Source organism: Phyllostomus discolor, chromosome 11 (genome assembly GCF_004126475.2).
Source record: "Phyllostomus discolor isolate MPI-MPIP mPhyDis1 chromosome 11, mPhyDis1.pri.v3, whole genome shotgun sequence".
NCBI lineage: Eukaryota > Metazoa > Chordata > Mammalia > Chiroptera > Phyllostomidae > Phyllostomus > Phyllostomus discolor.
Window position 1 is genome coordinate 54,225,976 of NC_040913.2, and position 15,929 is coordinate 54,241,904.

The 15,929-nt window shown below is 41.9% G+C and overlaps 1 protein-coding gene across 1 annotated transcript in view; it reads left to right on the plus strand.

Moving 5' to 3' along the window:
• The window catches only part of CLYBL (citramalyl-CoA lyase), a 338,666-nt gene extending 323,437 nt beyond the window's left edge, over positions 1-15,229 (plus strand). Inside the window, exon 8 of the mRNA XM_036011412.1 lies at positions 15,068-15,229. Coding sequence (XP_035867305.1) covers positions 15,068-15,148 — 81 coding nt within the window. The 3' untranslated portion in view covers positions 15,149-15,229. The remainder of the gene's footprint in view (positions 1-15,067) is intronic.
• The last annotated feature ends 700 nt before the right edge of the window (positions 15,230-15,929 follow it).

Here is a 15,929-nt window from a genome sequence, read left to right on the forward strand (position 1 = left end):
CTTCCAAGCAGCATGCTACAGGCAAGCCTTCAAAGAAATACCAGAAACCCAGTATACTATCTGTCATCACTTAATAATGCTTGAAGCTTTTCATACAACAAAAGGGGATGGAGCAGCCCTATGTTGTGTTGTCAGAGCCTAATAACTCTTCCATCAATTTTGTATCAAAAGGGCTTTCTCTTAACTTTAAGTATTTGATTTCACTAATATGGGCAACCAATGTCCTTGGTAAGTACACAGGAATTGCAACTTTATTTCATCACACAGTATGGCAAGGAGGGAATTAATAATCTGGTATTCAATATTTTTTGTAAAATAGATATGAATGAAATTTAAAGAATGTCAACATCATTTTTCTATATCTATTTTTGTGAGATTGGAATTCAACCACAGGGACAGGAACTTTATCTACTTTGTTCATTTCTGGCATCTAGCATGATACTCATCCTTAATAAATTTTTGTTAAATGAGTCAGTTAATGAATTAATGAACAAATGACAGATGTTCTCCTCTATGTTTATGTTAGATGCTGAGGATACAGAAATATATAATTCACTCCCACTCCTAGAAGTTCGCTCTAGTGGCAGAGCCAGACACACAAATAGAAAAATGACTCCAATGCAAATGCAACTGATTCCTAAAATCATACCACTAATAATCAGTATTCATGTTTCAGCTCTTCTCATGTGTCAAGGTAAAACATAATCCCTCCCTTCAAAGTTCACAGTCTGGCCTGGGAAACAAACATGAAGCATAGAATGCACATGGAAAGCAAAACAGAACTATGTATATGATAGAGAGGCAGCTCACACTGATTCAATCATGTGGACATTAGCATCAGATTGCTCGAGTTCACAAAGCTGTGTGACCTTGGGCAAGTTGCTTTGCCTCTCTGAGTTTCATTGTCCCACTTATAAATATGCATATAAAACTAGGACCTATCTCATAGGGTTTTTATGAAGAGTGAATGAGTTAATATCTTCTAATACACTCAGGATAGTACCAAACCTGTACTAAGTACCAAATATAAATATACATGAAATAAAGAAATCTTTCCTTTGTTCTCTGAATTTTAAACTATCATTAAGAACTCTCAGTGTCCCAGGTTCGATTCCCAGCCAGGGTACATTCCTGGGTTGCAGGCCATAACCCCCAGCAACCGCACATTGATGTCTCTCTCTCTCTCTCTCTCTCTCTCTCTCTCTCTCTCTCTCTCTCTCTCCCTCTCTCTCTCTCTCTCTCTCTCCCTCCCTCCTTCCCTTCCCTCTCTAAAAATAAAATAAAAATAATAAATAAAATCTTAAAAAAAAAAAAAAAGAACTCTCAGACTTCCACCCAAGATGGAGGCATAGATGGACACACTGTACCTCCTCGAACACCCAAGATAGGGATGACAACAATTTAGAAACAGAATAACAACCAGAACTGACAGAAAATTGATCTGAATGGAAGTCAGGCAACCAAGAAGTTGAAATTGACCCATTCATCCAGACCGGTAGGAAGGGCAGAGTCGGGCAGCCGGGTGCCGGGCACAGCGCGGATAGCAGGGAGCATTGGGACTTGTGCATAAGGCATCCAGGGGCATGTAAGGTATCTGAGGCGTGCAAGACCGCAGTGGGTGGATCCTGATTGTGAAATCGGCAGCTGGCAGACCCTGGCCGAGGGGCGGCAACTGGCAGTCCCAGTGAGGTGGAGATTGTGAAGCAAAGCACTGCGCACAACCCAGGATCCCAGCACTGGGAGACAGAGCCTCGGGACACTGATTAAGGACACCTGTGGGAGTTGAGGCACACGGAGAGACACCCAGCCTCACAGGAGAGGTTCTTGGAGGATCCCACAGTGTGCACAAGCCCACCCACACAGGAATTGGCACCAGAGGGGACCAGTTTGCTTGGGGCAAGCAGCAGAAGGGACTGAGGTCCCAAGGAAAACAGAGCAAGCACCATTGTTCCCTCTCGACCCCCGCCCCCACATATAACATCACAACCCAGCGATTGGGGTGCCCAGCCCTGGTGAACACCTAAGGCTCCGCCCCTCATCATAACAGGTGCAACCAGACCAAACAAAAAGAGAGAGATGGCTCAAACAGAAGACCAACTAAAAGCCCCAGAACCATCCTTTTAAGCGACCAAGAGATAGCCAATCTATCAGATGTACAGTTCAAAACACTGGTGATCACAGAATTGGTTGATTTTGGTCGCAAATTAGATGAACAAATGCAGGCTACGATAAGTGAAATGAAGAAAAATACACAGGGAACGAATAATGATGGAAAGAAAGCTGGGTCTCACATCAATGGAGTGGACCAGAAGGAAGAAAGACACAATCACACAGAAAAGAATGAACAAATAAGAATTCAAAAAATTGGGAGATACTTAGGAACCTCCAGGATACCTTTAAATGTTTCAACATCCAAATTATTGGGGTACCAGGAGGAGAAGAGAAAGAGCAACAGAAAACGTATTTGAACAAATAATAAAGGAGAACTTCCCCATTCTGGCAAAGGAAATAGACTTCCAGGAAATCCAGGAAGCTCAGAGAGTCCCAAAGAAGTTGGACCCAAGGAGGAACACACCAAGGCACATCATAATTACATTAGCCAAGGTAAAAATGAAGGAGAGAATTCTAGAAGCAGCAGGAGATAAGGAGACAGTTACCTACAAAGGAGTTCCCATCAGACTGTCAGCTGATTTCTCAAAAGAGACCTTACAGGCAAGAAGGGGCTGGAAACAAGTATTCCAAGTCATAAGAGGCAAGAACCTACATCCAAGATTGCTCTATCCAGCAAAGCTCTCATTTAGAATGGAAGGGCAGATAAAGTGCTTCTCAGATAAGGTCAAGTTAAAGGAATTCATCATCACCAAGCCCTTATTTTATGAAATGTTAAAGGGACTTATCTAAGAAAAAGAAGATAAAAAAAGCCCCCATGTATAGTAAAATGGCAGCAAACTCATAATTATTAACAACCACACCTAAAACAAAACCAAAAGAAACTAAGCAAGCAACTAGAACAGGAACAGAACCACAAAAATGGAGATCACATGGAGGGTTAGCAACAAGGGAGAGGGAGAAGGAGAGAGGGGGGAAAGGTATGGAGAATAAGTAGCATAGATGGTATGTAGAAAATAGACGTTGGGGGGGCAAGAATAGTATGGGAAATGTAGAAGCTAAAGAACTTGTGACCCATGGACATGAACTAAAGGGGGGAATGTGGGTGGGAGAGGGTGTTCAGGGTGGAGGGGAGTGAAGGAGAGAAATCAGACAACAGTAATAGCATAATCAATAAAATATATTTTAAAAAAAGAACTCTCTGTTTGGCTTTCTGTTTGTGCATGCCTGATTCTTATTCCCTGATAGGACTTGTAACTAAATGCAAATCCAAAGCTGTGGACTCAGGTTAGTTAATAAGGGAGGAAAGGTTATATTCCTATCTGTTTGTGTGGCATAATGAGTGACTGGCCAGAAGAAACAAATTCTCAAAACCACCTAAAAGAGGATTGCAAATTCATTCTATCAACTGCTAGTTTTCCTCCCTGGTTGAGGATAGATTGCTAATCATCTTCAGTATCATTTCTAACTGAATCTAAATTAAGACTCAGAATTACTTTGTAAACAGGGCCCTAGGCAGTGACTGCTAACCAGAGCCTGTTGGTGTCTCTGGCCTAAACCTTACCTTCTGGACCTCAGAGTTGTTTTTCCCAGCCCCCTGCAGCCAGAGCCACTGTGTCACTGCCTTTCTCCCATGACTGAAGTCCAGCTCCCAAAACGCCCTACCAGCCCTCACTCCTGACAGAACATAGTGTGGTGGCTTTTACTTTGCCCTCCCTTGAGGGTCCATGGCCACTAGCTGACCTTGGGACCTCAGCTATGCAAGTTACTTAACACTCTCTTAGCCTCCAATTCCTTCTAGGTAAACAGGACCTCCCTTTCTGATTGTGGCAGATTAAATGTGATGTCATAATTGGACCCCACTGGAGTAGGCTCTCAATAAATGGTAGATGCCATCATTCCTAAGTGCAGCTCTCTTTCCCACCAGCCAGACACAGCGCTTCATAACTTTACCCCCAGGGTCCTGGTGTAACACAAAACAGCGCAAGGTTACTCCTGTTTGTCACTGTTGCTCCCCACTCAACATTAACTGTCGATGAATTCGTCACATGAACTTGAACACCTGGGAAGAGGTGAAGACCAGCAGGGGTGGGAAGGGTGAGGGTTGGGGAGTGAGGGGATCCCAAGGTGTACGCTGGGACTCCACCACAGACCCTATTGGGAAATGATGGGAAGGGGCATTGAGAAAAGTGCTTTACTCCCATAAGTGAAGAGGTGCCTTCTGGCAAGGACCAGAGGTGAGACCCAATGGATAGGACCCTCCTGTCTGCCTTCTCCAGCTCCTCTTAATTCAGGGCTGACTTACCTCTTTCTCTAGAGCCACTCTCATTACCTCCTCCAAACTAGACCTCAGTGTGGACATCTCAGATAAGTGTTCTTGTCCACTCTTTAAGTAAGAAGGTTTTCCCCTGAGAAGCTTAGCCTTGGCCTTTTCCCCCTGCCTTAGTCTGCCCCTCTGACTCTCCTTCTATCTCTGACTGTCTTCCCCCTATCACTCAGCCTCCTCCCTCCGACGCTACTTGACCTGCTCTTACCAAAAATGTGTGTGATATATAACTACCATCACACAGAGGAGCATGTCCTACTTCCCCCAACCAGGGAAAGCAGTCTTGTACCCTTTGGACCCAGCCCAGTCTCAAGTACAGCAAATTAGCCAAGGGCTGGCTAATCAATTATCCATGGTATGGCCCGTGGCCCTCTTTTCCTCCATGAACCCACCACTCTTTCTGGGCCCAGCCTGCTAGTCCACTCCTCCAGACCCAGAGCCTTTCATGTGAAGTCTCTGTCAACATTGCCACAGTAGGCTTCTCTTCCCAGAGTATGCAAGTCAACTGGGAAACAAAATGAGTCCAGAAAGTTGCCTTACAAGGGAGCAAATCTGGGTAGAGAGAGCACAGTGCAGCCATGCTCTGGGGGAGAAAGACTGTGCATTCAATTCTTGGCCAATATAATGTCTGCATTAAAAACAGATTTGTGTGGAATGCAGCCGCTTCCTTTAATTGCTCCAAATAAATATCCTGTGTAATTTTAAGCCATATATTACTAGGAAGTGCTTAGGGGCATTGTTTGCTGAGAAAGGCGTTACATAAATTGAAATTCCTTTTGCTCAGAGCTGAGTCCTGAAAGTTCATGTGGTGAGAAACATTTCTCACCATGAGCAACTGTGAATTGTATATAAAATTAAATTTTCTGCTTAAAATCTGCATTGTTAGACCTCCTGCTGGCTGCCACCATTTTGCTGAAATAAGATACTATTTGTGGTAATGGCAACGAGGGAAACCTGTTATCATTGATTGTAAACTGGCTTCACTCCCACAGCTTAAAAATCTGGAGAGCTTTATTGTGCAAACATTGTATTTTTCTTACAAATATTACAGAGCAAAGCTTACTACTGATTCATCGGCCAGGGTGCAAGAGGGTTTATGATGCAACCCCCACAGCCCTAAATCTCCTGCACACCCAACACTGGACAGCAGTTAGGGCTCGGCGAGGTGGAGGACACCAGCAGGAGAATGAGACAAGCATATATAATTGTGTGCTATTTTTTAATTTAAAAAATATTTTTCTTCACCAGGGCATTATTATTTGAAAGAGAAAGGAAGATAAAAGAAAAGATGAGGCCTAGGAAGAGTTCACATTTCAAGAGCCACCTGCCCAGGCTCCTGCCTCAAGAACTGGCAGCTTTGCCTTTTAAGAGTTTACACGACCACTCCTAGCCTCTCTCTCCCTGACTACCAATCTCCAAGCCCCAATTCTGAGAATCAGCCTTATGAAAATCAACTACAATTCTACACATTACTGATAGAGGGGTCCCAGTTAATAACTGTAGTTGACAAATGCAGAATCTGAAACAAAAAGAAAATTTTTTCCTAAGAAGACATATACTCAAAATTAGAACCCCAAAGCCTGGCTTTTCATCTTTCATTTTCCCCAGCTTTCGGTTTACAAGTGAACACTCTCTGACAGTCAACATCAGCCAGGCACACATAAATATTGTTTATTGCCTTCTAACCACTAGAATAGATAGTTCCTCCCTTTCATTTTGTAAATTGTTTTGTTGCTTGGGTAATACAAAATAGCTTTGACTTACAAAGAAAGATGGGGAAGGATGGGGAGGAGAAAGATTTAGCAAAATGTTTGATCCATAGTGGTATAACTAATATTTTGACAAATAAAGAAGCCAAAACAAAACAATTTCTTAAGGAACAACCTAGTCTGAATACATTGTATCTCGCCAAATCTTTTTCTAGAAAAGAGCACAAAGGTTATAGGCAAAGCCAGTGCCAGAATAGAATAAACTCAGCCATTTCCTCTGAGTGAGCAAATGCAGAGGAAGTGGGTCAAGGTGGATGGGTACTCAAAGACCTGAAGTTCAAAGGCATAGACCACGTGAAAGGCACCTAGATAAAATGGGTGGGATCCCACACACTACATAGGGCTCAGAGTGTCCTTTCACAGCTTTGTTTAAATAGCTAACCTTAGGTATTCATTTGCATTAACCAAAGCTGGTCTCACCTCTGGGGAAAATACCTAGGTTTACAAACAGGAAGTACCTAGTGGGGTTCCTACCCAACCCCCAAATGTATTGCCTTGCCTATATAATAGAGTTTGGGGAAACTACTATTATGCCTACTTCTGTTTCAACTGCATAATTATTAAATAAATTACAATTATTTACAAATTTATGAATTAGCTATCTTTGAAAATTATTTTACTAGCTTTCTTTTCTCCTTCATGCCCAGGCATATACTGAAGAGCTAGACAGTAAGACCCTACCCCCATGTGGGGGTACTAGTAGATGTTCCTAAAAGCAATGGAAATCTCAGTGTCCATTTTGAGGAAGAGGTGGGCCCTCAGATTGAAATCTGCAGTGCTGATGATTGGCCATCACTCTTGCCAATTGGTTTCCCAAAGAGAAGGGCCAACCCTATCTCTCCATCATGAAACTACTCTTCCCCATCACAAATCACAGAAGCTCCAGGTTTATCAGGCAGATAGCCCTGGTGGTGTCACTCTCCTCCTCAGCCAGATGGGGAGTTGGAATCCCAGCATTCACAAATGAGAAGAGGACCCAATGAGTATAGGATGCCAGGCTCATCTCCCTTCTTCCCTCTCCACTCCCTTTCCCTCTCCATCTCTCCATATGCTGGTATGAAGTGTCTTCTTTTCTACTTCTACTTCTTATCCCCTTTCTGAGTTCTAGCATTTTCTTTTGGGTTGCCAACACCAGAGGGCAACATAATCGCACCTACTTGTCAATTCTTTTCTTCCACCAGTAGAGGGAAGAGTTTGAGAGAACCTACAAGAATTAGGAGGTATTTGGAAATTATTTTGAAACATGTAATAAGCTAGTACAACAGAACAGCTCTCTCAAAGGCATCACTTGCCAAGGCATTCTGTTCCCGTTGGTAAATAATCTGTTACAAAACTGTTTAAATGCATATTAACTCACCAGAGCACAACACTGGCAAAATTTCCCTCCAGGCTGTATTTTGCAAAGACAAAACTTTCATGTGATGTGAGACCTGAGATTAAGCTAACAGAAGTCATACACTATTTAAGGTAACACTGATGATGCTCCATCCCTTACTCGCCATTTAGTCTTTTCAGATCTAGTTTCTATTTTGTTTCAGAAATAATTGTTAAGGCATTTAGCCATACATGTCTTGTTTTGAGTACCTATCATCGTAGCACTGTAGGTGTTTTGAGAGTACACATGTGCTTATTTGGGCAAGCGAAGCTAAGTCAATCAGAATAAATGACTATGAACTAAGTAGCAAACCCTGGGGGCAAAATGCCCAACAGCCCCTGTCAAATTTGGGAGTCCATGCAAGGGCATCCCATAACACCCTCCGAATTCCACTATGCATACTGAGGAAATTAAAGAAGATTCCATTTGAAAAATGTTTGAAAGAAAAGGATTCAGAAATTAAATTGTGAAACTGAACTAACTGACCATTTATTAATTAATCATCCTGAGCAAGTTAACACTAATATCTTTAAAAATTAGACAATGTGAAGCTAAGCAATCTGCTCAGCCACCGCAATGTGCTCAGTTGTTTGAATCTAATTACGTGGCCTGGATAGTTTCTGCTTGGTGTTCCCAGCCTTTGAACCATTTCCAAAGCCAGGGCTTTATAGAAAGGTCTTTTAAAACACTAAGAGTCTAAAATTCTACCTTTTGTTAGATGGGTTTTTTAAAAGATTTTATTTATTTATTTTTAGAGAGAGGGGAGGGGAGAGGGAAGAGAAAGACGGAAACATTAATGTGTGAGAGATACATTGATCTGTTGCCTCTCAAATGCCCCCAGCGTGGGACCTGGCCCACAACCCAGGCATGTGCCCTGACTGGGAATTGAACTGGTGACCTTTCAGTTCACAAGCCAGCACTCAATCTAGTGAGCCACACCAGGCAGGGCTAGAAAGGTTTTTTATCTGATTTGCTGAATTTATCCATATGATGCTATCTTCATTTTCTCATCAACACTATTTCCTTGATTAATTATGTAAAGCAAGAGTTCTTACTCCAGAGGTCCTGAAATAGACTTGAGCATTTCCAGGAACCCCTTGAAATTATGAGCAAAATTCTATGTGTGTATATATAATGGTCTTTCTGGGGAAAGGGTCCATAACTTTCATCAGGTGCAAAGGGCTCCATGACTTCCATCTTGTCACTGTGTATTCATGATGTTCACTAGACCAGAGTTTCCCCAATCCATATGAATCAATGGGTTACAGGTGTGTGCCTGAGCCTCTGATCTCCTCAGCTCTTGGGTGGCTGAATAGGGCCAGGAAAGGCTGGAGCTTCCAAGCTGGTCGTCTTCTGCCAAGAGCTCCCCAGTTGCTATAAAAATATTATTTTTCTGTGTACCACAATGGAGGAAAGGTTGGAAGCACTGCAGTAGGCTTTTCACTTTTATCCCATTTACCACCTTTCTCTCTGCATCTCTTCCCTTATCTCCAGTGTCTTAATTCTCCAGAGAGAAGTGTGGAACTGAGTTGGCCACTTATGATATGATCTGCACTTCATGTACTTTACCAGGAAAGAAAGTGGTGTGGTTGTCTCCCCTTCCTTCCTGGCACCACAACCTTGGGGTTTGCCTTGTTGGATGCAAGACTAATGAGATCAACTCATTTCCCCATTTCCTGAGTTATTCCATTTTTAAAAAAGATTTTATTTATTTATTTTCAGAGAGAGGGGAGGGAAGGAGAAAGAGAGGGAAAGAAACATCGATGTGCAGGAGAAACATCAATTGGCTGCCACTTGCATGCCCCCAACTGGAGACCTGGCCCACAACCCAGGTGTATGCCCTAACAGGGAATGGAACTGGTGACCTTTCCATTCCCAGGCTGGCACTCAATCCACTGAGCCATATCAGCCAGGGCTGCGCTATTTGTTTTGCCAATTCTATGCATTTTCCCCCTTTCCTCTAGTAGCTTTCCCTTGTCTATGTGTCTAGAAGAATCTCTATACCAGTTCCCTAAATGATTGCCAACTTCATTGCAAATATTCTCCAAAAGCACTTTTATGCAAAGATTCTTCTCAACAAAGAAAGACATTAAAATTTTCCACAGAACCCATGTATAACCAATTCAAACTCAGACATAACAAACATGGAAGGCAAATTCCTATGACCCTTGGCTAACAGAAGTACACCAAAATAGTGTGAGCTTCCAAGCCCTCTCCTGCAAACAGAAGTCCTCATGTTCTGTGACAGGTCATCAGCATCAGTTTCATTACCTGTTGCTTAGATCACATCATTTTACTATTTACAATTACATAATTTTGGTAAACCAGAAGAGTGTCATTCACTTAGAATTAATTTATGATTCAGAATATTACATGAATGACTTCAACAAAATGTCAACAACTGTCACTAACTCAGGGCCCACTCAAGAAAAGTTGCAAGCCCACAAAGAAGCCTTTAAAAAAAAACCCTGCCACCACTAACTCTAAAATAAATAAATAATTCTTAGAATATCTCCAGCTGTAGTTGGAAAGCTTCCTCACTTCCCCTCCTCTGGGTACTCTTCCCAAGCAAGCACCACTGTCAGTGTCACAGTGTTAGAGCCTCACTGATGGATATTTGTACCAAGATGAGCTACTTTCTTTTTAATGAAACTGACAACCAGACTCATTCAGAATCACTTTACTTGAATGGTATAATCCCTTGGAAATCCTTTAAGAAAGCAGGCATATCACTTTTCTATGCATTTTATTTTTTTAAAGATTTTATTTATTTATTTATAGAGAGAGGGGAAGGAAAGGAGAAAGAGAGGGAGAAAAACATGAATGTGTGGATACCTCGCACACACCCACTACTGGGGACCTGGCCCACAACCCAAGCATGTGTCCTGACTGGGAATTGAACCAGTGACCTTTTGATTCACAGGCCTGTGCTCAGTCCACTGAGCTATACCAGCCAGGGCTTTTTTATGTATTTTAGAAATATGAGGAAATATTTGGATAAATGCCTGAAAATCACTAGCACTCATTTTAAAATCTATTATTTTAAGTCAGGATCTGGAGTTACAAAAAATTATGTGACAGGATCTCCAAAATCAAAAATATACACAATATGACACTTTCTTTCACATAAAATAACACATAGATTCACAACTTATAAAAAAATTAATCTTGTTTTTAAAATATTTGAATTGAGACAACGAAATGCTACATTTCCACCTGCAGCCATTTTAACAGGGGATTAATGAGTTTTTAATTCACTAACCTTACATGTGTAACAACTTTCAAAGGGGGAGATGAATACATCTAGGGGAAAATATACCCCTAAACCAGTTTCTTACTCAAATAATATACATTGGAGGTCATGCTGTTTTAACTTATTTGGCTATCCAGATCCCAGTTGTCAAGTCCTGAAAAACTCTGTAATACTAGTAATTAACAATATTCCTTATTTTATTAATGGAGCCCCTTGAATTTAGTTCATGGTGATGTTTGTTTATATTTTCTGTTCATTTTATTTTTTAAGTATATTTTATTGATTATGCTATTACAGTTGTCCCATTCCCCTCCTCCTTTATTCCCCTCCTCCCTGCACACCACCTTCCACCTGAATTACCCCCCACCTTTAGTTTATGTCCATGGGTTATATATATAAGCTCTTTGACGTCTACATTCCTATATTATTCTTAACCGTCCTCTGTATATTTTCTACCTATCATTTACACTACTTATTCTCTGTACCTTTCCCCCCATTTCCCCTTCCCACTTCCCCTTCCCACTTCCCTGCTGATTACCCTCCATGTGATCTCCATTTCTGTGATTCTATTCTTGTTCTAGTTGTTTGCTTAGTTTGTTTTTGTTTTAGGTGTGATTGTTAATAATTGTGAGTTTGCTGTCATTTTACTATACATGTTTTTATCTTCTTTTTCTTAGATAAGTCCTTTTAACATTTCATATAATAAGGGCTGGGTGATGATAAACTCCTTGAACTTGACCTTATGTGGGAAGCACTTTATCTGCCCTCGCGTTCTAAATGATAACTTTTCTAGATAGAGGAATCTGGGATGTAGGTCCTTGCCTTTCATGACCTGGAATACTTCTTTCCAGCCCCTTCTTGCCTATAAGATTTCTTTTCAGAAATCAGCTGATAGCTTTATGGGAACTCCTTCGTAGGTAACTCCTTTTCTCTTGCTGCTTTTAAGATTCTCTCCTTATCTTTGATCTTGGGTAATGTAATTATGATGTGCCTTGGTGGGTTCCTCCTTGGGTCCAACTTCTTTGGAACTCTCTGAGCTTCCTGGACTTCCTGAAAGTCTATTTCCTTTGCCAGATGAGGGAAATTCTCCTTTATTATTTATGTTTTTAAATATATTTTATTGATTATGCTATTACAGTTGTCCCATTTCCCCCCTTCACTCCCCTCCACCCTGTACACCCTCTCCCACCCACTTCCTCCCTTCAGTTCATGTCCATGTGTCATACTTATAAGTTCTTTAGCTTCTACATTTCTCATACTATTCTTACCCTCCCCCTGTCTATTTTCTACCTACAATCTATGCTACTTATTCTCTGTACCTTTTCCCCCTCTCTCCTCCTCTCACTCCCCTGTTGCCAACCCTCCATGTGACCTCCATTTCTGTGGTTCTGTTCCTGTTCTAGTTGTTTGCTTAGTTTCTTTTGGTTTTGCTTTAGGTGCAGTTGTTAATAATTGTGAGTTTGCTGTCCTTTTACTATACATGGGTTTTTTTTTATCTTCTTTCTTAGATCAGTCCCTTTAACATTTCATAAGATAAGGGCTTGGTGATGATGAACTTCTTTAACTTGACCTTATCTGAGAAGCACTTTATCTGCCCTTCCATTCTAAATGAAAGCTTTGCTGGATAGGGTAATCTGGGATATAGGTCCTTGCCTTTCATGACTTGGAATACTTGTTTCCAGCCCCTTCTTGCCTGTAAGGTCTCTTTTGAGAAATCAGCTGACAGTCTGATGGGAACTCCTTTGTAGGTGACTGTCCCCTTATCTCTTGCTGCTTCCAGGATTCTCTCCTTCATTTTTACCTTGGCTAATGTAATTATGATGTGCCTTGGTGTGTTTCTTCTTGGGTCCAACTTCTTTGGGACTCTCTGAGCTTCCTGGACTTCCTGGAAGTCTATTTCCTTTGCCAGAATGGGGAAGTTCTCCTTTATTATTTGTTCAAATACATTTTCAATCTGTTGCTCTTTCTCTTCCCCTTCTGGTACCCCTATAATTCGGATGTTGGAACATTTAAAGATGTCCTGGAGGTTCCTAAGCTTCTCCTCATTTTTTTTTGAATTGTTGTTCTTCATTCTTTCCTGTTTGACCGTTTCTTTCTTCCTTCTGGTCCACTCTATTGTTTTCAATCCCAGTTTCCTTCCCATCGTTATTGGTTCCCTGTGCATTTTCCTTCATTTCTTTTATGGTAACCTGCATTTGTTCATCTAATTTGCGACCAAAATCAGCCAATTCTGTGAGCTTCCTGGTCACCAGTGTTTTGATCTGTGCATCTGATAGGTTAGTTATATCTTGGTCGCTCAAAAGGATGAATTCTGGGGCACTGATTTGTTCTCCTGTTTGAGCCATCTCTCTCTCGCTCTCTCTCTCCCTTTTTTGTTTTTTTTGGTCTGGTTCCTCCTCTTACAGTGAGGGGTGGAGCCTTAGGTGTTCACCAGGGCTGGACACCCCAGTAGATTGTGTCATTGTATGTGAGGGCGGGGTCGAGAGGGAACAATGGCGGTAGCTCTGATCTCCGTGGGACCTCAGTCCCTTCCCTGGGATCCTGGGTTGCGCGCGGTCTGCCCTGCTCAACAATCGCTGCCTCACTGGGTCTGCCAGCTGCGGCTTGCGTGCTCAGGGTCCACCCACTGCAATCTTGCATGCCCCAGATACCTTATGCGCTCCCGGTTGCCTTAGGCGCCCAACTCTCCCTGTTCTCCACTCCATGCCCCACACCCAGCTGCTCGTTTCCGCCCCTCCTACCGGTCTGGATGAACCGGCCTATTTCAACTTCTTGGCTTTCAGCTGACTTCCATTCAGCTAAATTTTCTGTCAGTTCTGGGTGTTATTCTACCTCTAAATTGTTGTTGTTCCAATCTTGGTTTTGTGTGGAGGTACAGTGCGTCCACCTATGCCTCCATCTTGGCCGGAAGTTCATTTGTTCAAATAAGTTTTCAATTTCTTGCTCTTCCTTTTTTCCTTCTGGCACCCCTATGATTCAGATGTTGCAGTGCTTAAAGGTGTCCTGTCATTCCTAAGCCTCTTCTCTTTTTTTTTAAATTCTCGTTTCTCTATTCTGTTCTGGTTGAATGTTTCTTTCTTCCTTCTGCTCCAAACTGTTGATCTGATTCCTGGTTTCTTTCACATCACTGTTGGCTCCCTGTGCATTTTCCTTTATTTCACTTTTCATAGTCTTCATTTTTTCATCTAATTTGTGACCATATTCAACCAATTCTGTGAGCATCCTGATTACCAGTGTTTTGAACTGTGCGTCTGATAGGTTGGCTATCTCTTCATCACTTAGTTGTATTTTTTCCTGGAGCTTTGATCTGTTCTTTCATTTGAGCCTTTTTTTTTTTTTGTCTCAGCATGCCTGTTATGCAGTAAAGAATGGAGCCTTAGGTGTTCACCAAGGCAGGGCAATCCAGGTTGCTGTGAGGTGGTGCTGTATGTGGGGGAGGGGTCCAAGATGAAACAGTGCTGCTTTCTCCACTCTCTGCTGGCTTTCATCACTTTCCCCACTACCCACAATCAAATTGGGCTCTTTTGGTGCTGATTCCCATGTGGGTGGGCTTATGTACATTCTAGGATCCTGTGGGTCTCTCCAATGAACTCTCCTGAGGCTGGATGTTTCTCCCACTGCTGACTCAACCCCCAAGGTGTTTTCAGTCAGAGGCTTTGAGGCCTTATTTCCCTGTAGTGGAACCCTGGGTTGTGAGGTCTGTCTTGCACCTGAGTTGTTCCTCCCTGTTTATCTGCACGTGAATTTGGGACTGCCCAGTTCGCCAGCTGCCACCTTGATGCTAATCCTCTCCACCTGAACTGCCTGTCTCTGCCCCTCCTACCAGCCTGGATGAATGTTTTTTTCTTTAACTCCTTGGTTGTTGGACTTCCATACAGTTTGATTTTCTGTCAGTTTTGATTGTTTTTGTTTTTAAATTTGTTGTCCTTCCTTTGGTTATGTTGAGGAGGCAGAGTGTGTCTACCTATGCCTCCATCTTGGCTGGAAGTCAGGACCCTGTATTTTCTGTTCATTTTAATGGCAAAAGTTTGAACCTCAGTGAAGTTTCCCTCTCCTTTTGTATTTTTGTTTATTCATGAGTTTTAAAGTATAATATTTAAACATTTTTTTCATTTTCCTTTTGATCAAACAAGTAGCTAAAACTTCTTTGATATGTAATTCTGTTGTTTGACCATCTCTAAGTAAATAAGAAATGCTTTTTATTTAGTACTAATCTAACATGTTTTTCTGCACAGGATTTTCAAAGCCTCCTGAGAATCAATCTACAAATCCCCCAATGGTCCCCTGAAGAAAAAGCCATAGGGAAAAATGTGTAAAGCAACTACTATAATGTGAGAGCCAGTGTAATGAAGGTCTGCCTGGAACTCTAGCTGATGGTCTTTCATTTTCCAATATATTGCCTCTTAAAACATAAATGCACAATAAACATAAATGCACAAATTAAATAGATTTTGAGTAATTCCATATATAGAAGAGCACAGTGGGTTCCTAGATTCTGGCAGGTTCCAAACCCCAATTATGTCATGCTGTACCTGAGTTGAGTGAGATATATGTCACCTTCTCCTTGAAGCTTTGCTGACCTAGCAACCCCTAATTGCTCCTTCATGCCTGCATTGGTCCCTGTATGACCTTCATTGTAGTACTCATCACACTTAAATTGTCCATATCATGAGCTTCCACATTTTCATCTCTGGACACACAACAGAGTGGGAGTGAGTGCCTCTGTCACCTATATCCCCAACAACTGCCACGGCCCCTCTGACAGAGAATGTGCTCATAAATGTGGAAAGAACGAACACTTGGATTCTCCAGAATCCTTCTTTTATTCTCTAAATCCCACCTAATGCATTTAGCCTGAGGGCTACTTGCCCTCTAGAACAAGGATGAATCAAGACTTTCAGATTTTCTAGTAAAGACCTCAGATCTTCTACTAGAACTCAAAGAAGTGAAAAGAAGCTAGGAAGTAGATACTAATGCACAGGGTGTACTAATGACAGGATAGAAAGAAGGTAAATGGGAGATAGAAACTCCAAAGAGGTCATGGAGTAAGTGGGAATTGTGCAAGGGAGTGTAGAAGCCACACAGAAATTCTGACAT